Source organism: Pangasianodon hypophthalmus, chromosome 14 (genome assembly GCF_027358585.1).
Source record: "Pangasianodon hypophthalmus isolate fPanHyp1 chromosome 14, fPanHyp1.pri, whole genome shotgun sequence".
In the NCBI taxonomy this organism is placed as follows: domain Eukaryota; kingdom Metazoa; phylum Chordata; class Actinopteri; order Siluriformes; family Pangasiidae; genus Pangasianodon; species Pangasianodon hypophthalmus.
Window position 1 is genome coordinate 24,087,599 of NC_069723.1, and position 25,770 is coordinate 24,113,368.

General features: G+C 40.8%; 3 protein-coding genes across 5 annotated transcripts; 1 reads left to right on the forward strand and 2 right to left on the reverse strand.

Annotated features, from left to right (window-relative positions):
- Positions 1-4,945: 4,945 nt before the first annotated feature.
- On the reverse strand, positions 4,946-7,750 carry LOC128320050 (uncharacterized). The gene is made up of 3 exons (XM_053239574.1): positions 7,556-7,750; positions 5,229-5,462; positions 4,946-5,140 (listed from the first exon to the last, which is right to left on the reverse strand). The coding sequence occupies exons 1-3, from the start codon at positions 7,748-7,750 to the stop codon at positions 4,946-4,948; spliced, it is 624 nt and encodes a 207-aa protein (XP_053095549.1).
- A 5,982-nt stretch (positions 7,751-13,732) lies between these two features.
- Positions 13,733-18,073, reverse strand: LOC128316997 (tripartite motif-containing protein 16-like). Its single transcript, XM_034310444.2, has 6 exons — positions 16,431-18,073; positions 15,743-15,838; positions 15,384-15,617; positions 15,041-15,194; positions 14,653-14,712; positions 13,733-14,507 (listed from the first exon to the last, which is right to left on the reverse strand). The coding sequence occupies exons 1-6, from the start codon at positions 16,791-16,793 to the stop codon at positions 13,990-13,992; spliced, it is 1,425 nt and encodes a 474-aa protein (XP_034166335.2). The 5' UTR covers positions 16,794-18,073; the 3' UTR covers positions 13,733-13,989.
- A 3,974-nt stretch (positions 18,074-22,047) lies between these two features.
- LOC128320067 (leucine-rich repeat flightless-interacting protein 2-like) lies at positions 22,048-25,573 on the forward strand. 3 transcript variants are annotated; one of them, XM_053239606.1, is made up of 7 exons: positions 22,048-22,109; positions 22,544-22,855; positions 23,417-23,524; positions 24,080-24,162; positions 24,549-24,707; positions 24,935-25,027; positions 25,275-25,573. In XM_053239606.1, exons 4-7 carry the CDS (start codon positions 24,142-24,144, stop codon positions 25,383-25,385), a joined length of 384 nt encoding a protein of 127 aa, XP_053095581.1. In that variant the 5' UTR covers positions 22,048-22,109; positions 22,544-22,855; positions 23,417-23,524; positions 24,080-24,141; the 3' UTR covers positions 25,386-25,573. The 3 variants fall into 3 exon arrangements, with proteins under 3 accessions (XP_053095581.1, XP_053095580.1, XP_053095579.1); XM_053239605.1 differs by lacking the exon at positions 22,048-22,109 and having other exon boundaries at positions 22,116-22,855; XM_053239604.1 differs by lacking the exons at positions 22,048-22,109; positions 22,544-22,855 and having other exon boundaries at positions 22,871-23,524.
- Positions 25,574-25,770: the final 197 nt, after the last annotated feature.

Below are 25,770 nucleotides of genomic sequence, written 5' to 3' on the forward strand. Positions count from 1 at the left end.
GTCATTCATATTTGGTTACAACCCTAATGGATGAATAAATGAATACTGTAGATGTATCATGAACATTCACATGAATGTGGTCTTTGTTTTCCAGCGCATTTTATATCGGTGTGCGCACTCACACATGAAAGTAAAAACCTAACGCTGGCATGACTTTTCTTTTTTGCATCCCATTGCCCTGTGCATCTTTCAGGCAATGACGAAAAAATGTTCCTCCTATTCATATATGTATTTTATATCTGTTTAGAATACATCTGTTCAATTTCAATAATGAATTCATCTTCAGTTCCATCTTTACTGTAAAAGTAAATAAAGCAAATACCCTTTGGTCACTAAACCTCCAGGTCTCCGAAGCTGAAGCTGAGAAGAGTGCTCAGAATGCTCTGGAGTCCAGTGCTCAGCTGGAGCACGAGAACTCCGACATGATGCACCAGGTAAACACACTGCAATTCTGAATTAAGTCAAAGAAGCACAAAAAAGATCATCAGCCACTGTGGGTATAAGGGGTGATGATAAGAAGACTTTTAGGTAACAGCAAAGGTTCTGTACATCAAATAAAATGGTTAAAAAGAGTGAAAAGAAAGTGTTTTGGAATGTTCTGTTTATTTGTTGTTCTGTTTTTTCTTTTCTGTTTATCATGAGAAGGAGAAAATGAGAAATTGCAGAGTTTGAAGAGGCAAAATTGGCAATGCTCTGAGTGGGAGTGATGATATTACTGTCTCTCCCCTGTCAATCACAGAGACAACAGCCAACCGTGGGTCATATAGGCAGAAGATAACAGATAACGCTTTCCTCTGAGTGTGTTAACGCTAGTTCATACGTGACGCATCACTTTGCGTGTTAGCATGCACCCTGTCCGGTTGGAGGTTTTCCAGTGATTGGGGAGAGTAAGCTAGTAGGTGGGAATTGGCCAAGACCAAATTGGGGAGAAAATGGGGGGTTGTTGTTGTATACAGTTGATGCTTTTGTTTTTGTTTTGTTTTTTTTTTTTTTCAGTTTTTGCCTCCTAAAATCCAACCCCACGTCCATGTCGTAGGAGGTGGTAACAGCACAATACATCCTGCTAACCGTGCTGGCTAACGGGGCTCTGGTAGAATTTTCATTCTAATTACCAGGTTTGTAAAGATTGATCCTGTCTTTTTTTCATCCAGGGAAGGAAAATGTCCTCAGCATCCTGACATAATGTTAGAATACTGTAAGATACTATCCTGACTAATGCTAGAACTATGTAGTTCTGTGTTGTTTTATGTTTGTAGCACCTTGATCCTGGAGGAACGTTGTTTCGTTTCACTGTGTACTAACTAGCTGTATATGGTTGAAATAAAAGCCACTTGACTTGACTTGACTTGATTTTACTCTTCATTTAGCAACACATGCTGTGTGAATACATTTTGTTTTCATCCAAACAACTCAGTTTTGCTATTATGTATGCAAGCTAGTACAAATATTTTGTTTTGGGATAGCTGTATCCAGAACAGTTGCCAAAAAATTCCTACTTGTATTACAGCTTCACGGTATAGTGTTTGAAAAAAAATTGTTTTTAGCACATTTATCATTGTCCATTTTTAAAATCTGTGTTTCAGTATGTCTGTAATACATTATAAGACATTCAGGCAATTTTCAGACATTTGTGAGTTGGCACTCTTATTCATCAAAAGCCAAAACACTTTAAATACACTCACAAAACTCTAACTAAAAGGTAAAGCTCACAGAGACCTGAAAGTACGCAATGACGACTAAATGGCAGGAGAAATGGAATTTCTCTGTTATTTTGCCACGTTATTTTGTCCACGTCTATTATAAAAATATTATTTAGCAGCACGTGAAAAGGCGTAATAGGTGTGAATTAAGTTAGGTGAAAAGAAAATAGTGACAATGACAAGAAAACTGAAGGAGGAAAAAAAGATCTACCTAGGTGATCATGGACACCAAGCACATGATACATGGAAACTGCTATTCTGAAATTGTTTTAAGGCCAGACGTCTCTTGCACACCAACAGGTCACTTAGAAAAGTTTGTGGATACCTGACCATCGCAACATGATGTATGGTGACCCATACTCGGAATCTGCGCTCTGCATTTAACCCATCCAAGTGCACACACACAGTGGGCAGCCTTTTTTGCTGCAGCGCCCGGGGAGCAGTTGGGGGTTCAGTGCCTTGCTCAAGGGTCTCACCTCAGTCGTGGTATTGAGGGTGGAGGAGAGCACTGGTCATTCACTCCCCCACCTACAATCCCTGCTGGACCTGAGACTCGAACCCACGACCTTCAGGTTCACCTTCGGGTTGCAAGGCCGACTCTCTATCCATTAGACAGCCCGCGACTGTCCAGCTGCACTTGTATCTCTGAACTTCTTCCAGACTCTCTTTCAGAGCTGAATTTTCCACCGTGATTTTCTTTATCACTAATTAACAGGTTGAAACATCACCATCACCACCACCACAGTCTTACTGGTTTAATGTAATTAAGTAATTAAGCTTACTAATACTTTTGATGGCTCTAAATTTTTTTCTCTTTTCTTTAATCGGAGGAACAGGAATAAACTACTACAATGGGGACACACTGAACACTGCGCTCCTCCATTTAATAAAGGCATTTTAATGAACATGGCTTTGTCTGTCTTTTTAAAAGCACTGTTACCAAAAAACAAATGGCCTAGCACTGTATTATAGCCTACTATATAAGGCATACCACATTCTACAACACTAAAAACCAACCAGTAGAAACAGTTTAAATAGCAGTTGGGTTGTTATTGAGGTGATGTTCAAAATGAATGTGGGCCAACACTGAGTCAGACCGCGCCAGCACTACTTGGCTATCTGGGTAATACATTAGATAGCTTTTTAAAAGTGTGTCTACTTTACTAGAGCAAATGTATCAAACTTATCTTCTATTACACTATTTTAAAAAAACAAATTCTGCCTGTTCAATCACGAAAAACGTCTCTTCAGATCTGTGTTTCGGCTCCTAACGTTCAAAGAGCCGATTCAGTAAATGACACACGACTTTTTTTTTTCTTTTCACCTCAGTGGAGAAAACGCCAAGTGGATGCCTGAGGGAAGAGTTTTTTGTTTTGTTTTGTTTTTTTTAGTTTCTGAAATAACTAACATTAATCACTTCTATTTAAATCAGTAGGTTAGATTAAACTATTAATTTTCATTTTAACAGTTAATGTTTAGCTAATCTCCCAACGACGTATTTATCCTGTCAGGTTAGCATGGGTCAGCTAGCTGTCTAGTGTTAGCCCCCACTGAAGACTGCATTACACTGATGAATTGTGCTAAAATAAATGAACAGTTTAGTCTCCAACTTCAGTCTGTCACCATCAGCAGAAAACACACACATTACTTCACTCAGTTCATTCATTCATTCATTCATTCATTCATTCATTCATTCCCGAAATAAAGTACATGCTAGCCTCCTGTTAGCTACCGTTGCCATGGTTATGAGCAGCTCGTGCTGAATACGATGGCTGAGTGAGATCCGCCATCTTGTGACGGTATTCGGCGCTGCAACAGCAGCAACAAATAGAATTTTTTGAGACTGTAAATTTTCCTATCAGTATATTAAATCTCCTAATAGTTCATGCAGTTAAATAATGTTTCATAACATTTTTTTTAGAAACATCCTGAGGTATCAGATTTAATTTCTCCCTGAACTACAATGGTAATTTTGTGTGTAGAAACTGTCAAACTAATGAATGAGGAATGCATCATTCATTAGTTTTACAGTTTCTACACACAAAATTACCATTGTAGTTCAGGGAGAAATTAAATCTGACACCTCAGTTATAATTTTACTAAACACTTTTACCAACATTTCATTTTGGATCACAGCTGAATCATAACCCCATATACAGAACCCAGCGTATAGAGGCTGAGTGAATGTGGTGTGGACTCTGTGGAGGAGCCTCATCGTGTCAGAGACGCTGTAGAAGGACAGAGTTCCTGCACTGTGATCCACATACACTCCTATTCTGGAGGATGCTGGACCTCGGAGTTCAGTCTTAATTTTGTCATTCCAGAAAGAGACCGAGGAAGAAGAACACTCCAGACCCCAGGACTGACTGTTGTGTCCAAACAAACACTCCTAACCCTGTCCTTTCCTGCTGAACTCTTTATATGAGACTGATATGTACACCCATCTCTCACCGCTCCACTCCACCTCCCAGTAACAGCGTCCACACACACTCTCCTTACACAACACCTGAGTCCTGGTGTCAAATCTCTCTGGATGATCACAGTATTGCTGTTTTGTACTACTGCGTGTCACCAGTCTGTTCTGCTCAGAATGAGTTGAGGATGTGCTGTGTTTGGATCCAGAGTCAGATAACAGAAATCTAAAACAATAAAACGTCCACAGGTTAGATGTTAATCACAGGATTTATAATATTAAATATTTTAAGTATTTTGAACATCAGTCATCAGGTAAAAATGTATCACATTTAGATAAACAATACAGACATTTTAACATACTGTGTGTGTGTGTGTGTGTGTGTTTTAAACCTGCATTGCAGAAAATTGTTTCTGCTCTTCAGTTCTGAGGGTAAAATCATCTCAACTGCTGCAACTGTGGAAACACAGAGACAAAATGGAGACAGAAAAATGACGTGGAAACTGTTTAAAGTATGAACATGAAAAATTGAATATGAAAAATATTATAAATTGATGAAATATAAATATGATTCTTCACTTGTTTCAGACAGAAACATCAACAACATCAGCATCTCAGTGGGGCGACTTTCCAGATGTTCAGACTTCAAGGCATACGATTTTTTCCAAACATGTAGGATGTTTGTTGATTTCCTATTAAGTTCCATTTGCTTTTCTCATCTGGTAAATTTGTCTTGATGTAGTTTTCAAAGCTAATGCTAACACTTTGTGGTTTTCTGCAGTCTTGTTACTGCTTACTTCTTATTACTGTTATATGGATTTTATGGCTCTCTTTACTGTGATGCAGAACAAATATTTGCTTGTTTACCTTGTGGATGGATTTTGTTGAATTCCTTCTCACAGATTTCCTTGACTTGTTTTTTCAGATCTGAGAGAGATTTCCTCACTCCATCAAATGAGAGATGTTGATTGACAGTGATGCTGGGTGAGTCCTCACATCCAGGAGGAACACAGAGAGACGGGAAACTCTACAGAGAGGAAACACATAATAAATAGCTTTTAGGAGGAAACTTTGTGAGGAACAGCGGCCTCTGTAGATCAGACAGTGAGTGTTACCTGGAGGAAGTGGATGTGATCGTGTGTGTGTGAAAGCTGCTCCAGCTCAGTGACTCTCCTCTTAAGATCAGCAATCTCCTGCTCCAGTTGCTTCAAGGGTCGTTCAGCTCGACTCAGTTCAGCTTCCTCCTGAGCTCTGATCAGCTTCTTCACCTCCGAGCGCTTTTTCTCCATGGAGCTGATCAGCTCAGTAAAGATCCTCTCACTGTCATCTACTGCTGCCTGTGAACGCTTCTGTTAGGACACACACACACACACATACACACAATTCATTTATATTCACTCAGCAAGTTGTAATACAGGACATAAATAATAGAGACGCAGAATACAGAAAATTACATCATCCTACAGTTAAAACATGGACTGTATCAAGATTATCAAAGATATAAATAGCAGCGCCTTCACACACACATAGACACACAAAGAGAAAGACTTTATTTTGTTTATTTAGTGTGTGTGAGTGTGTGTGTGTTTAGGAGAATCTCTCTGTTCACTCCTCACCTTAGTAGTGTCCACAGTCTGTTTCAGCTCCTGCACCTTCTTCTGCTTCTCCTGGATCCTGTGCTGGGATTTCATCTGCTCCTCTTTTAGCTCATTCTGAGACCAAATAAAATATATTTCATTATTTCTGCAGCAGGAGCTCATATTCTACATGATTATAGTAAAAGAATATAAATAAAAATAGAAATAATTGGGTTAAAAACATTAATACTATAAATTAAAACCAGAAATATTGCCTCGAGGACTAACTAAAATAGAGACCCAAAACAAAGTAACTTCTACCTTCATATTTATTCCAGCGCCTATTACGTAATATGCTTAGTTTTGTGTGAAAATGGCAACTGACTGAAATAACAATGTTGTTTTTGTTACAAAAACATGAAAACAATTCAGAAATATTCTCTGTACTGAAATACACCATGAATCCACTGACATTCGGGCAGATTAAGTTCTTTTTTTAACCTGCACACCATTAAATGGGGTTATGAAATAACTAAAGGTTGTGATAAACATCATGCCTGAAACCTAGTTGTCCCCTGTGAACACAGTGGGCAGCAGTACAGCCACTCAGCTCTGGTCCAGGGTTTGAGACTGAACTTGGGTTATTGTTTGTGTGGAGTTTTGCATGTTCTGCCTGTGGTTGTTTGGGTTTCCTCCCACCTCCCAAAAACATGCAGTTAGGTGTATTGCCTATGTTAAAGATAGGTGTACTCGCTATGTTAAAAATGTTAATTGGCCCCTAGGTGTAAATGTGTGTATTGTGCCCCACATTGGCCTATGGGGTGAATTTTCCTGCTTTGTGCCTGGTGTTTCTGGAAGAGGTTCCAGATCCACCTCATTCCTGATCAGGACTCCTACACCCAGAACAAGAGCTACAGGGTTTTGGAAAAGACTCGTAAGATACATCTCGTAAGATACAGCTCTTTGAGGCCTGGTTATTTAGAACGAAGCAGAAGCCGCCCAGAGTTCCAGCCCAAGTTCCCAGAGTTCTTCCCACTTTTTCCAGTTCCACAATCACTCTTCATGTCATTTAGTTGAGGGTATGTACTCACAAATGACACTTCAAACATGTTTTGCATGTTCCATTTGTAACGGAGCTCAAATATTGCTGTTAAATTCATGCCAAAATTGGGAAAACTTACCATTAGTTGTTGCACCACTATATTTGCATATATTTGTATCATATATTCGCCTACCTTATATGGCAGGGTGGCACTATGTGGTCCACAGAAGAGCCTTACATCTTTTGCTGTCTGTAAGTTGCTTCGATGATTGCTCTGTTGTAAGAAAAAATGAATTATGGTTATCAAGTGCAGGTTTAGAGCTTGAATCACACAAAAGGTTACTTCTTTCATCTATCAGAATTCAGATTCTGTCGGTCAAGTGCAATGTATGATATTTGCAAAGATAAATCCGAGGGTATCTAACTGCGCCATTAACCTTCATGTGAACTCCGAACTTCTGTTTATTTCAGTTAAGACCTCCGAGCAACATCGGTCCACTGTATGTTAACCAGCCTTTGGTCGTGTTTGTCCCAGGTTCAATAAAAGAAAACTGAGTGACTGTCCACCTGATCACAGAATAAATCTTTGCCCACTGCTACAGTAACACATTGATGTTACACAGTGTGTAGTGTGTCTTCATCTATAAATATAACCTATAAATAGCTGTAAAATGCTGTAAGGAGGTTGCTGGGTGTTGGCTGTATAAAGTACACTGCATGGTCTGACTTTTTTAATACTTCCTTACCAACCACCCGGCAGAACAAAAGGGAGAGAAAAGTCATGAGAATGCAACAGCGGGCCCCCACACAAAACCGCTTTTACCTGGCAGAAAGCCCGCTTGCGTGGCTCCATCCACTGGACTGGATATGGCGCTCCCTTTTTAGCGAGGTCACTCAGCAGGCTGGTGATGTCTGAAAAATTATGTACAAACCTCTGATAAAAGTCAGCCTGTCCCACCCCCTTTTTGGTTGGGCAGGCTGCAATCATGGCTGTCAATTTGGGGACATCCCTGCTCATGGCCCAAGTGGAAGCCCAAACACTGTACTTCCACCTGTCCAGTTGCACACTTCTTTGGGTTTGCTGTGGATCCCACCTGTCTCAAGGATCTCAGGACAGCCCTCAGAAGTTGTAACTGCTGCTGCCAATCATAACTGTTAATGATTATGTCATCTAAATAATCAGCGGCATATGTGTTGTGCAAGCCGAGTTTGCTGTCCATGAGATGTTGAAATGTTGCTGGGGCCCCAAACAAACCAAACAGAAGGGTGGCAAATTGGTGTAACCCAAATGGAGTGGCCATTTTTCTCAAGATATTGGAGGCAAGGGAATCTACCAGTACCCCTTGGTTAAGTCTGGTCTGAATTGGGACACATTTTTTTGACTTACCTCCTGTCCCAACTCCTCCCTCTCGGGGACCAGCTAGAGCCACTAGAGCCACAGAAACCACCTATGGTTTCAGGAGATTGAGGAGGTATATTGGAAGTACATCGTCTCTATCTGTTCACCTGACGTTACAGTTAACTTCTCTCAGTTGCCGTGTGTCCTCAAAAGATCCTTGCCACTTTGCAAGTGATTTAGTGCTCGACGTGGTTGGTAAAATGATTACCTCATCTGCAAATTACCGTACTTAACTACGGTAATTTGCAGATGAGGTAAAATGATTACCTCATCTGCAAATTACCGTAGTTAAGTACCCCTGTCATAGAGTTGGCATGTCGTTCGTGGGCCTGATGCAAAGTTTCCTGTGTTAGCTGACTGAAGCTGTGGAGTTTTGCTCTCAGGTCCAGAACATATTGAATTTCATTTTTCCTGTTAGAAGGTCTGTCCCCCCAATTTTCTCTAATGACATCTAAGAAGCCATGAGGCTTGCTCGTGTACAGTAATTCAAATGGGGAGAACCCCATGGGGGCTTGCGGGACCTCTCTTACTGCAAGTAATAGGGGCTTGAGCCACTTATCCCAATTTTGCGCATTCTCCTGAACAAACTTACAAAGTATGTTTTTTTAGCATCTGATTAAATCCTTCTCCTAGTCTGTGTGTGGATGGTAAACACTGGTGCAAATCGATTTAATCCCTAATAATTGGTAAAACTTGAATAGTGTCTGTGACATAAATTTAGTGCCCTTTTCAGTCAGAATCTCTTTTGGGAGCCCAACTCAGGAGATTACACAGACGAGTGCATCTGCAACAATGCATGCTGAGATGTTGTGCAGAGGCACTGTTTCAGGATATCGCACAGCATAATCCACCAGGACAAACACAAAGCAATATTCTCACGTGTCCGATGGCTCTGCAGTACCAACAATTGCGTCAATTCTTCCTTAGTTCCTCGATCTAACCTATCTATAATAACTAAAAAGTAGGGGTAGGTGAGTGCAAGCTCTGGTTGGATTATATGACCATCGATTACTCTCACTTGGTCAAAGGCATGGCGAAGAGACTCGTCACACGTCAGTTCCAAGGGGTAAACCCACAGGGGTAGGTGGTTTCTGAGTCATCATAACACAGCACAAACACTGACGGCCCACGGCAACGCCTCCCTGGCCAGAGCTAAACACACCCCACATCTTGCTACACTGTGGCAGGAGCCACATCCACCATCATAATTTCTAACATTTTGTTAAACCCCTGCCAGTTTGTTCCCAATATAAAGTGGATGGGTGAGGCGGGAACTAACCGTTAAATCCATGCTATGTGTAGAGTTGTTAAATGTTGCCATAGCCCTTTAAGGTTGGTGTTATACGGGAGGAGGCGGGTAGTCAGGTTTTAGAAAAAAAGGGACACAGGCAGACAGGTGTAAAAAAAGGAGAGTAACCAGAAGGAAATAAACAATACGTTTTGTTGGCAATCCTGTTTTGCGTTGTATCTGTTCTTAAAACAATTTACATGGTGTCAGAAGTGGTTGAACATGGCACAAGGTCTCCACTGTATTGATCCGCTGATTTTCGACGAGCATATAGCCGACAATTGGAGCAAATTTGAAAAAGGATGGCGTATATATTGCAACGCTGGTCTGTCAGACAAATCGAAGAAGGTGCAGGCCTATACTCTGCTTAATTTAGCGGGTCCGGACGCGGTGGAGAAATCCGAGGCTTTCACGTATGCTGAGGGGGAGGACAAGGAAGATCCCGACGTCTTGCTGCAAAAGTTTGCTGAACTCTGCTTGCCCGCAAAGAATATAATAATGGGCAGACACGTCTTTAACACAACTAATCAAAAGCCTGGTGAGTCCATTCAGTCATATGTTTCCACACCGAAAATACTTGCAAAAAAATGAGACTTTGGACAATTAAATGACGAACTGATACGTGACCGCATCGTTTACAGGATTGAAAGTGACAGTGTGCGAAAACAACTGCTCCGTGAGAAAAAGCGCTCGCTGGACTCGGCAGTTAATATATGCTTGTTATATGAGCAATCCGAAAAGAGCACAAAAGAACTGAAACACGAGGCTGAAGTCTGTACCATACAAGATCGATGCATCAACTGCAACAGATACCACACCCCTGATAAACTCAAGTGTTTTGCTTTCAATAAACAATGCAACAACTGTGGTAAATGGAACCACTTTGCAAAGTGCTGCAGATCGGATCCATCACACAAAACAGCACCACAGTCTCAGAGTCGTGATTATCATCCTAAGCGAACTGCAGCACAAGTCAGAAACTCTAAGTCTAATCGAGTGAATGAACTGGACACAACTCTGGATGTGCCTTAGGACACTTTCTATTGCGAGACAGTGGATGATGTCTCTCAGAAAGGTGAAATATTTACAACACTACATCTTAAACTTGGGTCTGGCCAATTAAAACTGAAAGTGGACACAGGTGCAAAATGCAACGTTATATCTGCCCAACAGCTACACCTCATTGTACCCTCAGCTCACATACACACTGCTGAAAAAGTGAATCTCATTGCATATGGTGGGCAATCTATCAACACTGAGGGTACCACAATATTAGACTGTGAACAAGGCCAACTCAAATTCCATGTTGTACATCGTAATGTGAGACCACTGCTTGGATTGCAAGACAGCATAGCAATGGGTCTGATACAGTTAGGACCACATGTGCACACAGTGCAAAACCAAGAACCAGAGGTTCAGGAGTTCAGTGATCTGTTTGACACCACAGTGCTTGGCAAACTGCCTGTCGTTTATCACATGCGGGTAGATGAGTGAGTAGTGCCAACTGTTTGTGCTCCTAAGAAAGTGCCCATTGCAATGAAGGAAAAAGTCATGGCAGAGCTTGAGAGAATGACTAAATTGGGTGTCATTACCCCTGAAACTGATGCCACGGTATGGGTATCTGCCATGGTTGCTGCCAAGAAGAAAGATGGCTCTATAAGGATATGCATAGATCCAGTGCATCTCAACAAGGTGCTCCTAAGGCCACATCATCCATTGAAAACCATTGAACAGGTCATAGCTAATATGCCAAGTGCCAAGGTTTTTAGTATCCTCGATGCCAAATGTGGATTTTGTCAAATCCCTTTAGATGAGGCATCATCGAAGTTGACCACATTCATGACACCCTTTGGCAGGTACAGATTCCTGCGCATGCCTTACGGGATCTCCACTGGCGGTGAAGTATTCCAGCGATCCATAGAGCATCTCTTTGAGGGACAACCATGTCAGATCGTGGTAGATGAAATCCTAGTTTGGGGGCGCACACTACGGGAACATGATGAGAGATTGAAACAGATACTTCACAAAATCCGTGCCTGTAACATGAAATTAAACCCGGAGAAGTGCCAATTTCGTGTCACCTCTGTCTCCTATGTAGGTCACCTCCTGACTGCTGGCGGCATTAAACCGGACCCTGACAAGACTACAGCTGTCCGCCAAATGCCAAAACCTGAGGACAAACAGGCCCTGCAACGGTTTCTCGGCATGACCAACTACTTATCGAAGTTCATTCCACACTATAGTGACGTCACAGGCCCTCTACATGGACTGTTAAAGCAAGATGTGGAATGGTCGTGGCATGATCTGCAGAATGCTGCCTTTCAAAATCTGAAGGATGCTGTATCCAGTCCCCCTGTTCTGCAATACTTTGATGTCACTAAACCCGTTGTACTCTCAGCTGACGCATCCCAACATGGACTGGGCGCCGTATGTCTTCAGCAGGGTGCTCCTGTTGCTTTTGCCTCGCGCGCTTTAACACCTACTGAATCTCGGTACGCCCAAATTGAAAAGGAAATGTTAGCCTTGGTATTTGCAACTCAGAACTTTCACGACTTCATCTACGGTCGACCCGTGACTGTGGAAACAGATCACCAACCCCTCATCACAATCTTAAAAAAGCCATTACACACTGCGTCAGCGCGTCTTCAAAGCATGATGCTCAAGCTCCAACGTTACAGTCTTGATGTGATCTACAAACGGGGCAAGGAGCTCTTTGTCGCTGATGCCCTATCACGTGCTGATCTCCCTTCCATTGAGCCTCCCCTTTCGGATGACTTGCTAGAGGTAATGACGCTTCAAGTTCTCTCATCGCAACGGACAGAAGAGCTCCGATCTGTAGGTAAATCTGATCCCAGATGCCAAAGACTTGTTCACATGATAATGCATGGCTGGCCAAGCTCTTTCAAAGAGCTTTCACATGATCTCCGCCCATTCTTTGCCATGAGAGAGGAATTTGTTGTTGAGGATGGACTGATTTTTCTTGGACAGAGACTCCTAATACCACCATCGCTACAAAGTTACTATGTGACTCAGCTACATCAAGGCCATCCAGGTCTGGCGGCCACAAAACGAAGGGCAAAAGAAACAATGTACTGGCCCATGATGTATGGTGATATAGAGAGAGCACTCTCTCATTGTGCTCCTTGCAATGCCCTCAAGCCCCATCACTCAAGAGAATCTATGCAGCTGCACAATGTTCCTGACCTCCCCTGGATGTTCACTGCTGCAGACATATTTGAATGGCATGGTAAAATGCACTTGGTTCTAGTAGACTCATTCTCTGGTTGGTTCGAGCTCGACCATCCACCTGATATGAGGAGTATCACGGTAACTGCGAAACTTAAGAGACACTTTGCAGTCCATGGCATTCCCCAGACGCTCATGAAAGACAATGCACGGCAGTTTGTATGCAGTGAATTTACAGGTTTTGCACGTGCGTGGGATTTCGAGCACATTCGGAGTAGCCCTCACTACCCTCAATCTAATGGCCTTGCAGAGCGTGCCGTGCGATCTGCCAAACATCTGCAGGAGAAGTGCCATAGGGAGCACAGTGACATACAGGCTGCTTTACTCCATCTGCGTAATATTCCACGTGCTGACCTGCCATCTCCTGCCCAACTCCTCTCCAGGAGTTGCACCTGCACCCGCTGAAGGTGCGGAGGATGATTATAGGCCCCTTTCACCAGCTCCACCTCCTACAGCCCCCTTTCACCTGCAGTGATGCCATCTCAGGGTGAAGCACCTGCCACTGGTGCTGCTGCAATTGCCCAGCCTGTAGTGACTCGTTCAGGAAGAGTTAGCCATCCCAATCCTCGTTATCAGGACTATTTCACTCGTTAAGGACAGTCTTTTTAGTTGTCCACAATGTTACGTTATGTTGTATTTATTCCTTAGTTAATTTCGAATACTATGTTTGTATGTTTAGTCTCTGAGTGGTATTTAAGGGAAGGGATGTAGAGTTGTTAAATGTTGCCATAGCCCTTTAAGGTTGGTGTTATACGGGAGGAGGCGGGTAGTCAGGTTTTAGAAAAAAAGGGACACAGGCAGACAGGTGTAAAAAAAGGAGAGTAACCAGAAGGAAATAAACAATACGTTCTGTTGGCAATCCTGTTCTGCGTTGTATCTGTTCTTAAAACAATTTACACTATGCGTTTGACCCCAGAAATGTATTAATACAGGCACCGTGAATCGTTCGTGATGTTCGTGAATATCCCCATGAACACACATCAGCAGCAGAAAAATCCAAAAGTTCGAGTAAGTTTTATTATTTCTTTAAAAAAAAAACAGAATTCTATAAGACATTTTTACAAGCTTCATATTGGAAATTTTGTGCATTAATGAGATTTATTAACATAAAAACATCATGTAAACATACATTCATCAGAGTTTAAAAAAAGTTACTTAATATTTTATAAGTCTGGTCAAAAGCAGTCAGCTTATACAGCACTGAAATCCTACTGAATTTAATTTTGTAAATAATAATAATAATAATAATGCATTACTGTTACATTCATTACTGTTTCTGTACAAAATATTACCACTGAAGCTATTACTAACATTTCATATTGGATTACATTATTCTCACAGTCGAGTCATAAGAACCTATACAGAACCCAGCGTATAGAGGCTGAGTGAATGTGGTGTGGACTCTGTGGAGGAGCCTCATCGTGTCAGAGACGCTGTAGAAGGACAGAGTTCCTGCACTGTGATCCACATACACTCCTATTCTGGAGGACGCTGGACCTTGAAGCTCAGTCTCAATGTCATTGTGACAGAAAGAGACAGAGGACAAAAAACACACCAGACTCCAGGACTGACTGTTGTAGCCAAACAAACACTCGTCACCCCCTCCTTTCCTGCTGATCACTTTATATGAGACTGATATGGACACATCACCGCTCCACTCCACCTCCCAGTAACAGCGTCCACACACACTCTCCTTACACAACACCTGACACCAGTAATCAAATCTCTCTGGATGATCAGAATATTGTTGTTTTGTCCTACTGCGTGTCACCGCTCTGTTCTCCTCAGAGAGAATGAGTTCATGATGTACTGTGTTTGGATCCAGAGTCAGATAACAGAAAACTAAAAAGTAAAATGTTCACAGGTTAGATGTTAATCACAGGATTTATAATAAGTGTGTGTGTGAGAGAGAGACACCTGTCTGTGTTTGTCCACCAAATGCTGCTCTATATCAAATATAGTGTGTGTGTGTGTGTTTTACACCTACACTGCAGAAAATCTTCTCTGCTTTTTGGTTCTGAGGGTAAAATCATCGGAACTGCTGCAGCTGTGGAAACACAGAGACAAAATGGAGATGGAAAAAATGATGTGGAAACAGTTAAAAGTAGGAATATAAAAAATTAGATTCCTATCTGGTTTCAGACAGACACCTCAACAATGTCACCATCTCAGTGGGGCGATTTTTCATATTTGAATTCATGGAGGTAACTAGGGTTCTCTCTAAAAATATAAGATTAGTTTGTGGATTTGTGATTAAGTTATGATGGTTTGTGGTTTTCTGCAGTCTTGTTAATGCTTACTTCTTATCACTGTTATATGAATTTTATGGCTGTCTTTACTTTAACAAACAAAAAAACAAATGTTTGCTTGTTTACATTGTGGATGGATTTTGTTGAATTCCTTCTCACAGATTTTCTCGACTCGTTTTTTCAGATCTGAGAGAGATTTCCTCACTCCATCAAATGAGAGATTGACAGTGAAGCTGGGTGAGTCCTCACATCCAGGAGGAACACAGAGAGACGGGAAACTCTACAGAGAGGAAACACATAACAGAGAAAGAGAAAAGTGTAGGAGAGGTACAAATGAATCTGAGACTGAATCAGACACAAAGACACACTTGTGATCTCAGACAGGAACATTTATTGTTGCTGTAATGAGCTTTTAGGAGGAAACTTTGTGAGGAACAGCGGCCTCTGTAGATCAGACGGTGAGTGTTACCTGGAGGAAGTGGATGTGACCGTGTGTGTGTGAAAGCTGCTCCAGCTCAGTGACTCTCCTCTTATGATCAGCAATCTCCTGCTCCAGTTGCTTCAGGAGTCGTTCAGCTCGACTCAGTTCAGCTTTCTCCTGAGCTCTGATCATCTCCATCACCTCCGAGCGCTTTTTCTCCATGGAGCTGATCAGCTCAGTAAAGATCCTCTCACTGTCATCTACTGCTGCCTGTGAACGCTTCTGTTAGGACACACACATACACACACACACAAACACAAACACACACACACACACATGATGGAGGTGTGTTTAAAGTCTTTCTCTTTGTGTGTGTGTGTGTGTGTGTGTGTGTTTTCACTCCTCACCTTAATAGTGTCCACAGTCTGTTTCAGCTCCTGCACCTTCTTCTGCTTCTCCTGGATCCTCTGCTGGGATTTCATCTGCTCTTCTTTTAGTTCATTCTGAGACCAAATAAAATACATTTCATTATTTCTGGAGTTCATGCTCTGCAGAATTATAGTAAAAATAATATACAAACATACCAAAAATGGGAAAACATTTAAATAAAAAAAACACACACACAATTAAATCATTTAAAAATATTGCTTCTAGAAATTAAATAAAATAAACAAGACAAAAATTAAAGTAATTTCAATCTTCCTATATTTTCTGCATTTTTATCATGATTTCTGGCTTTGTATGAAAAATTCAGCTAGCAGAAATATTAATGTTAACTGAAAATAATATAAACATCAACACAGTAATAACACTTACAGAGCTTTAACATGGTCTTGTGAAGACTTTAGCTGTAAAATGCTGTAAGAAGGTTGCTGGGTGTTGGCTGTTTAAAGTACACTGTCTGGTCTGACTGGTTTAATACTTCCTTACCAGCAACACTTTTAATAAAACAATTCACTTCACAGTGATTGCGTCTTATAACAGATCAAATCAACTGAATAGAAATGTCATTAGAATGTATACAGAATTAGACTTTATACAAAAAGAAATTTGTATATATTGAGTTGGAAAAGAATAATAACATCAAGTTCTCACCTGTTTTTCAGTTCTTTCTGCTTTAGCTACAACAGTATCATGGCCTCTGTGTTGATCCATCGTACACAGATAACAGATGAAGCTTTGGTCAGTACGACAGTAGATCTCCATCAGTTTGTCGTGCTCAGAGCAGATCTTCTCTTGGAGCTCTGCACAGGCTTCAACCAACTTGTGCTTCTTAAAGGCCGGAGACTGATAGTGAGGTTGAAGATGATCTTCACAGTAGGAGGCCAGACACACCAGACAGGTCTTGAGAGCTTTGCGGTTTATTCCAGTGCAGGAATCGCACTTCACATCTCCTGGTCCAGTGTACCAGCGAGCAGTAGAAGCAGCTTGGAGTTTCTTCTTCTCCTGTCTCTGCATGTTTTTCCTGTGTAGAACAGGCCTTGGAGTGAAAGTCTCTCTACACTGGGGGCAGCTGTAGACTCCCTTCACATCCTCCTGATCCCAGCGTACATTAATAAACACCTTACAGAAACAATGTCCACAATGGAGAGTCACTGGATCCTTCAGGAGATTCAGACACACTGGACAGCTGAACTGATCAGTTTTCCTGCACTCACTCACACTGATCGAGAGAGAGAGGGAGAGAGTGAGAGTGAGAGAGAGAGAGAGAACAGCACTCTGAGTGTTCTGAGTTTCGTTATCTCTTTAGTTAACTTCCTGTTCTTGTGTGTTATGTGTTACAGTAGGTAGGGCTTTAAAGAATGGTCAGATTACTTGCCTGACTTGTTCCAAATTTCTCTGTTGCATGTTTGAATCTGCATGTATATCATTGCTGGAATATTTTACAGTAAAACCACATTGACAGCACATCACTGTTACACTGACTCAATAAAACACTGACTCAATTAAGAAAAGAGGCACGTCACAAAGGTTTTAAAATGCATCTATAAGTCCAGGAAAGTTAAGGGGAAAGATACTCTTCAGCTTTGTCTTAATGATTGCACCCGAGCTCTTAGACAAGAATGCAGAAAACCAGAGCGAATGTGGAAGAATAACAAACTGCAGGTCTCATGACATTTTTACGACGTGCTTAACAAGTTATCAGAGGTCTGAGAAAGAGGCAAAATCAAAATATCTCACTTAATTAATAGCTCAGAACGCAAATAGTCCTAAAGTATTGTATAATACGGTCGACTCTGTGTTAAATACTTCTCGGGCTGTTGGTCCTGACCTTTCTCATGAGTCCTGTGAGGAATTTCTCAATTTTTTTCATTCATAAAATTGAAGAGATTCATTATTTTATGTCTTCTTCAGGGATCACCTCTGCTCAGCTATTTAACCAACTTTCAACCAGTCTCCTCAGCCCAGCTCCAATTGTGACAGCCATTATTAATAGCTCTTTAGCTACCTGAGTTGTGCCAGCTAGCCTTAAACATGCAATTGTGCAGCCTTTGCTTAAAAAAACTCATCTTGATCCAGCTTTACACAGTAAGTATAGGCCTATTTCCGAATTGTCGGTTATCTCAAAGTTGCTGGAGAAGGTTGTTTATTCACAGCTACACTCTCATATGAATTTTTTAAAATATCCTAGACAAGTTCCATTCAAGTTTTAGATCCTTACATAGCACTGAATGTGGATCTTAGAGCTGCTTTTGATACTACTGACCATAGTATTCTTTTAACTTGCCTAGAGTCTGTGGTTGGCATCCAGAGTCTAGCTTTGCAGTGGTTTGCTTCTTACCTGAAATTTAGGACTTTCTCAGTAAATATAGGAAATTTTCCTTCTTCACTGGCCCCCTTATTTTGTGGTGTTCCTCAAGGTTGCTTCTTGGGTCCCTTCTTGTTTTCCCGTTATATGCTTCCCCTGGGTACTATTTTTTGGAACTATAATATTTCCTATCACTGCTATGCTGATGATACCCAAGTTTATTTGGCACTTAGGTCAAATAACAGCAGCACTTTTGGGTCCATCTTTAAATGTCTCGAGGACATAAAATGTTAGATGGCTAACAGTTTTCTGCAGTTAAATGAAAGTAAAACTGAAGTCATTATTTTAGGCTCTCCCACCATATCCTCTGTCCTTGAGGCCCAGTTAGGTCCTCTCTCCTCTAACACACACAAATGTCAAAAATCTTGGAGTTTTTATTTATCTTGTAATCAACTTCTATCTGTCCCCTGTTGTCGTAGCAAGACAAAGGGTGATCGAGCCTTTTCTGTGGTTGGTCCCAAACTCTGGAACAGTCTCCCCTTTCATGTGAGGTCTGTTCTGTCTTTAGCTATTTTTAAATCTTCTCTTAAAACGTAGTTTTATTCTTTGTCTTCTGATGTTATTTAATGTGATGTTATGATGTTATGTACAGCACTTTGGATCAATTCCTGTTGTCTTTAAATGTGCTTTATAACTAAAATTTGACTTGACTTATGTTAGAGTGGTTTTTGTCATCTGTTTTATCTGCACTATTTTTAAAGAATGGGATTGAATCTGATTAATTGCTACTCTCTTAGTAGACATACTAAGTTGTAAAGAGAGAGAAAGAGTGCACAGAGGTGTGAGTGGACAACTGTCTAAATTAGAGGCTTTCAAGTAAAAAAAAAAAAGTGCATAATTACGAGTGGTCAGAAGGAAGTCGTGCTGTTGTATTTAACGTGTTCTCCTGTTTCAAATTTAGACAGGAAGTAAGGGAAGAAATTGTATTTTCGTTTCTTTTTTCTTTGAACAGGTCGGTTATCTCATTTGTATAATTAGAGGAAATATTGTTTATTATTTTGACCTGGCTGTCTTCTGAAATTATACACTCAATAAAATAAAAAAGAAGAAAAAATTATAATACTCGAAATCATTATAGGGTCCTCAAGTAGTAAGAAACAATGATCTGTTTAAGAAATGCAAAAACTAAATTAATCAAATTAAACTATGGTTTAAACTAACTAATGGGAAATTTCCAATAAAAGGTTGTCATGGTATCCAGGGGCACTTCCGCCTTGGGCCGCTAGAGGCACCCTGGCTGTCTCGCAGGACTTCTTCTTCTGTTGTCTCGCTGATTTCCTGTATTAATGTTTTCTTGTCTTTGTTGCTCTATTTAAGTTCTTTGGGGTTTTTTTTTTCTTTCTTTTCTTTTTTTTTTTTCTTTCTTTCTCTTTTAGTTGCTGGAGCATAAGCTTCAAGTCAGATTATGTTTGTGTTTGTTTTTACTGCATTTGTTATAGTTTGTACTATTGCATAGTGTGTTTTGATAGTTTAAGTATTTTATAGTCTTGTTTTCTTAGTTTAGATCAGTTTCTGGTTACCCTGGTGTTATGGTGTTATCTGTCCCTGTGTCTGTTTCCTTGGGTTATGGTTCCCTAAATAAAGAAGTTCTGCATGTGCATCTGTCTCCTCGGATCTCCTCATGACAATGGTACCTTAAGTGTAATAAAACTAGAAGAATGCAGGAAGATTTTGGAAGAAAAGAATACTGGGGTGGACTTAAGTGGGGAGAGTTTCAGAGATCGGAAAAGAAGCTAAGCGTAGACAGGACGTTGGTGAGGAAAAGAAGAGAAAACAAGATGGGAGGTCAGGTATTTACTATAAATAAAAAAATAATGACTTTGATGCTGTGACGAGTTTGTCTTTGTATCCACAGATAGCCGAGCCTCCTCCCTCTCCTCACGAGCCCCCAGTGCCAGCATCCCCACCTCCAGTCATCACTCCACCTCCCCCTGCACCTCTTTCTGCACCTCCTGCATCCAAACCACAACTGATGAGGAAAAAGGAGCTGTAGGAGGAATAGATTATGAAGAGCTTGCAAAAGCTGTGCAAACACTGCTGGTAAACAACAACCATGACATAGACAAAGATGATGTTGAATCTTCTGAGAACAAACTGACCAAGACAGGAACCACCTGATCAGGGTGACCATATCAATACCTTATATCATATAACACCCACTTCAAATGCACACGATCCAGTTTCCTCATCCCAGAGCTGGACAAGACGCCGGGAACGATGTGTTCTTCCCCCAGGTCATATACGTCCACAGACCTCTTGAAGTGTCTGAACTAGACTCAGTGGTCAAAGACATTGCAAGCCCCAAGATCAACACAGAACAGTGCATAAGGGACTTGAAAACTCTCGACAGTGTGGTCAGGCTGACTAACCAGGAATGGACTAAAGTCATGACGAGGGTCTATTGTTTTAGATTTCTGTTATCTGACTCTGGATCCAAACACAGCACATCCTTACTGTACCTCATTCTGTCTGAGGAGAACAGAGCCGTGACATGCAGTAGGGAAAATAAGACAGTTCTCCAGAAGCTTTCTGTGTATGTTCTTTTGCAGATTTCACGCTTGTTCTCTTCTTGTAGAAGCTGATGAATGGTTTGTGTTGCATTACTCTCCCTCTGTACCCATGCTCGCTGATCCTATTTTGAATAGCTTTATTATATTTTATAATTCACTGATATCTCAAGCAATCCTTGCTGCTGTTTCTTGCCTGTTTTTCTTGATTTTACTCATAATTATGAGTATGCCATCTGTATTCACAAGTCCCTTCATCTCTGAACTTACCTTCAATTTCATACAGCTGCCCCTAGCAGAGTAACCATATGATGTAGTTCAACACATTAACTATGGATTAACTGTGACAACCAGAATAGCCTTCAGTGCCAAATTAATTTTTACTCTAATTATGAGCAGTATAATCATTATTTTTAGATTTTTAAACATAATCTATTTTTTATGTTTTTCTTGAAAAGTGTGTTCTCTTTCTTTAAAATAAATGCCACTTGGTTTGACATGTTTTCTGATGCAGTGAATTTCATACATCTGTGTGTGTGTGTGTGTGTGTGTGTTTGTGTGTATTTAGGAGAATCTCTCTGTTCACTCCTCAACAGTGAACAGAGTCTGTTTCAGCTCCTGCACCTTCTTCTGCTTCTCCTGGATCCTCTGCTGGGATTTCATCTGCTCCTCTTTTAGCTCATTCTGAGACCAAATAAAATACATTTCATTATTTCTGCATCAGGAGCTCATATTCTACAGAATTAAAATAATAAAAAATACAAAAAATGTAAATTGTACATTTGGGAAAAAACATCTAAATTAAAAGTAGAAATACTGCATCTAGAACTAACTAAAATAAAAATAAAAAAATCAAAAATAAAGTAGTTTCTATATTTTTCTGCACTTGTACATGATGAGTTCTGGTTTTGTGTGGAAATGGCAGCTGGTCCTGGGTGTGAATGTGTGGGTACGGTGCCCTGTGATGGACTGGTATTCTCTCACCTTGTGCCCGGTGTTACCAGGATAGACTCTGGATCCACCTCAACCCTGATCAGGACAGCTACATGCAGACCAGGACGTGGGGTTTGGGAAGAGACTCGCAAGATACATAAGTTCAACTTGGAGCTCTTTGGGGCCTGATTATTTAGCACAAAGAAAAGGCCACCCAGAATTCCAGTTCAAGTTCTCAGAGTTCTTTTTAGTCATTTTTAACAGTTCCACAATCACATCTTATGTGATTTATTTGAGGGCGTGGTCTGTATTCGAAAATGAGACCTTACACATGTTCTGCACATTCCTGTAATATTACACAGCATGTAGTAGGTATTGAATCCGAATGTTTGCTGCCCCCTGGTGGATGATGTGTGCACTACAGGCAGTAGCTATCGTTTGAATGAATAAATCAAAAGTGGCTGCCTTCATGTGGTGACTCTCGTTTTTGGCAGTGAAATCTTTTCCAAATTTGAGTAAGTTACGGTAAGAATAACCTTCATATTGTTAATATATGTGTGTAAGGTTTTTGTTTGGCTGAAATGCAACTAATGTTAACTGTTAGCCAAGTGAGTCCAAGTGACTGATGAGTCAAATATATAAAGCACGCATGTGGAAATGAGCAGTTCAGCTCTGGCACTTTTTCTGCGGGAAAGAATGAAAAGGATGGTAAATGTTATCAGGGCACAGACGCCATTTTATCCCCCAAATGTTCAGTGTGTTTGTGTGGATTTGATGGCAGTCCTGTGCAGCAGTGCACGCGCCGTGTTTGCATGTGGAGTGTAGAGCCACCAAAATGTTGGAGCGAGAACACAGTTTGAGAGGAGCACAAAAGCGCAAAGCTCAGCACATCAAAGAACAGCGGGAGCAGGATTTCTTCACCACTGTACCGAAGCTGAGGGAATGTTTTCTGGCTGCAGGGGAAAAGAGATGAACAGATGAAGCCCGGATTCAGGCCAAAATAAAGATGCGGATGTTGCAGGATCGGAAAGAAACATCTCCAAAACGCACGAGAGCCACTTCTCCAAAACGCATGTGTTTGTTTCACAAAACAAAATGGTGAGTTTGTACCAAGAGCATGGCTGGTGTCTTCATCCTCGAAAGGTCAATTATTTGGTGATCATCAGTCGGGTAGCGATTGGGGGGGAAATGAAGATGAAATCCTGCACAGATTGCACTTTACAATCCTTCTCAAGGAATTTAATGCAAACAAGAAAGAAAACCTTCTAAAGGTAAGAACATGCTGCTGCTGCTGTTGTTGTTGTTGTGCTGCATGTGTTTATTTTCTGGCTCTATCTGTCCTGTGCTTATGCTATAAGGACATTCATAGCTGTTTTCATTCATAGGCTTTTTGGCTGTAATGGACTTAGTTGTGTATTTGATGCTCCAGTGTTGTTGTTGTTGTTGTTGTTGTAGTTGTGAGTTTAATGAGTTGTTAATCCGCTGTGATTTATGAATGTGTTGAATGTGTAAGTGTGTCTAGTGCATGAGTAGCAGTGCAGTATATGTATGTGTCAGTGAAACATGGCAGTGGTCTGATGTCCATGTTCAGTGTGGCGCTGCGTGTTGGGATTGAATTGAACAGCGCACTGAACATTACAGGAGCGCGCGCGTCTCCAGAAAGGCCATTGTGACGTCACAATCAACAAGCAGCGCCTCTGGTGTGAAAAGTTTCCAAAAAGAGCGCAGAGGCTCAGTCTTTCACTGAACTTCATACTTCCAAGCTGTTTATCAGACGTGTTAAGGTGAAGGTGAGAGAATGCTGTCTTTCAAGAGTTTGGTCAAATTTGCAGTGTGTGCAGCTGGAGCTGGAGCTGTGGCTGCTGGAGTTTATTATGTTCATAAGCGTGGAGATGAGGAGCGGAGTACGGAGGCCTTCGAGGGCACACCTGTCGACGAAGGTAGGCCATTTCCATGAGAGCTTCTCAGTCCTGGTGTAGCCATGCATTGTTAAATGTGATTAAAAGAAGTAGTTTTTCCAATCAGGGATGTAGCCAGAGCTTTTAGGCCACACTGTGGTGGCCAGGTTAGAGCAAATATTGTGTTTTATTGTGCTGGCAGTCTAGGGTGAAGCAAAATACTAATCAGCATCCACAGGAAATGACATATGTCACTTTCCCCCTCTATCTGTCGACCACTAGCTAAATTAAGGGTCAGTCAATAGATAGATTTTGAGTAAAAGGCCCTTGTAACAGTTTATTTTGTTGTTTGGGGTGACTTGGGTGGCCAGTTGTAGGGAGAGCATTATAATCATATAATAATAAACATGAATTAAAAAAAAAAAAAAAAAAAAAAAGTACAAATTGATCTGAACAATAGCAGTACTTTAGTTTTATTTTGCCGTATGAGCTGACTGCTTTTGACCAGACTTGTGTGAAATTCAAATTATAAATAAGTAACTTAATTTAAACTCTGATGAATGCATGCTTACATGATGTTTTTGCTTTTGCATTTAGACCCAGTGCAGAGAGCCTCTTCAGGTTTTCTGCATTCTTCTGATGGACACAAGGACACGCAGATGGACAAGGCCACCCCTGAGGTACTCCTCAAACCTCAATCACATTCATTTACCAGCCAGCAATCAGCTATTAGGCTTTAGATTTTGTACTGGATTACAGTTCTGTGCGATATCTAACAAGATTTTAGGTCAAAACATGTCGATTTGAATGCAAAGTTGGTTATAATTGGTTTGTATATGAAAGTAGAATAGATCCTCTGTAAACAATGCATTCAGTACGTTACATATTACATATCGAGAGGTAAATGTAGTTCTTATGGATTCTTATATGCTCACAGTATGTCTGTACATGTGTGTTTGTTCATTCTTCAATGCTTTGTCCATTGTACATGTCCCCAAAATTTATGTTGGTCCTCAGAAGTGTGTAAACGTGTGTAAAAGGAAAGACAACATTTTTGAACTTTCAGGGGTCTCTGGCCGAGGCGGAGGAGAAGAAGGAGAAGGATGAGGTGTCCGGTGTTCAGCTGAACAGCGAGGAGCTCTATGTGCTGAACCTGGAGCACAGAGTGATGGAGCTGGAGAAACTGCTCTGTGAGGCTCACAGACAGTCTGAGATGAAAAGCAAGGTGAGTGAGAAAATCCTCACATTAAACAATATTTCTCAAATTAATATGAGTACCAATACAACTGAGAAAAGAAAATATCTCCACACTGGAAGTTATGTTCACCTGCGCCTAAAAACGGTCCAAGAGAGACGATACAAACTCTGAGCAGACAGTATTAAGTTTTGATCAGTTATTTATTGATCTCTGGGTCTCTTTAAGAAATTTTCTGACCTATGGCTGTCTTTCAGGAGTGTGAGCAAGAGCAACAGGCTCCCAGAGTCCTGATGGAGAAGTACGATGAGGTGAAGGAGGTGGTAAAACAGAATGAGGAGTTAAGGAAGGTGAGCTCTTTTATGGGGAAAAAAAGCTTTGCAAGAGAGACAAAACAAACTTTGACCAGACAGTATTAATTCTTTCAAATTTTGATCATTTTTTGATTGAATCTCTACTGAATATTAAGAAATTTTATTTGATTGTGCATAACAAAAAAAATCACTTAAGCCCATTCAAGTCAAACTTATAAAAAAATTTAAAGTGAAGGAAAGTGGCCCCTTTAGCACTAAAGTTTGAAATTCTTCTGTCTTTCAGGAGTGTGAGCGAGAGCGACAGGCTCACAGCATCCTAAAGAAGAAGTATGATGAGATGAAGGAGGTGGTAAAGAAGTATGAGGAGTTACTAAAGGTAAAAGCCTTTTTATGAAGCCGTGACTGCTATCATTACTCTGGGCATTTCAAACACATGGGCATTTTAGTAATAATAATATAAGCTTAATAATGGTAATAGTAATAATAGTCAAGCTTAATACAATAGATACATTCATCTTTTCCTTGTATTTATTTGCCTGATGCTTAAATTTGAATAGACGTACAATACAAACCTAGAGCGATTAGTTTCAAAGCCCTAAGGCTTCCATCAAATGTGTGGCAGTCTGCAAAAACCCGACGGTTTTCACTCTGGCCGGTACAGTCTTACTTTCTGCTAGTAATATACTTTAATATCTAAAGTTTAAGAAAACACAAACATAGATTACCAAAATTCTGCAGTAAATGCAGTCGGTCTGCCTAAAGATGTCTAAAACTTTGCT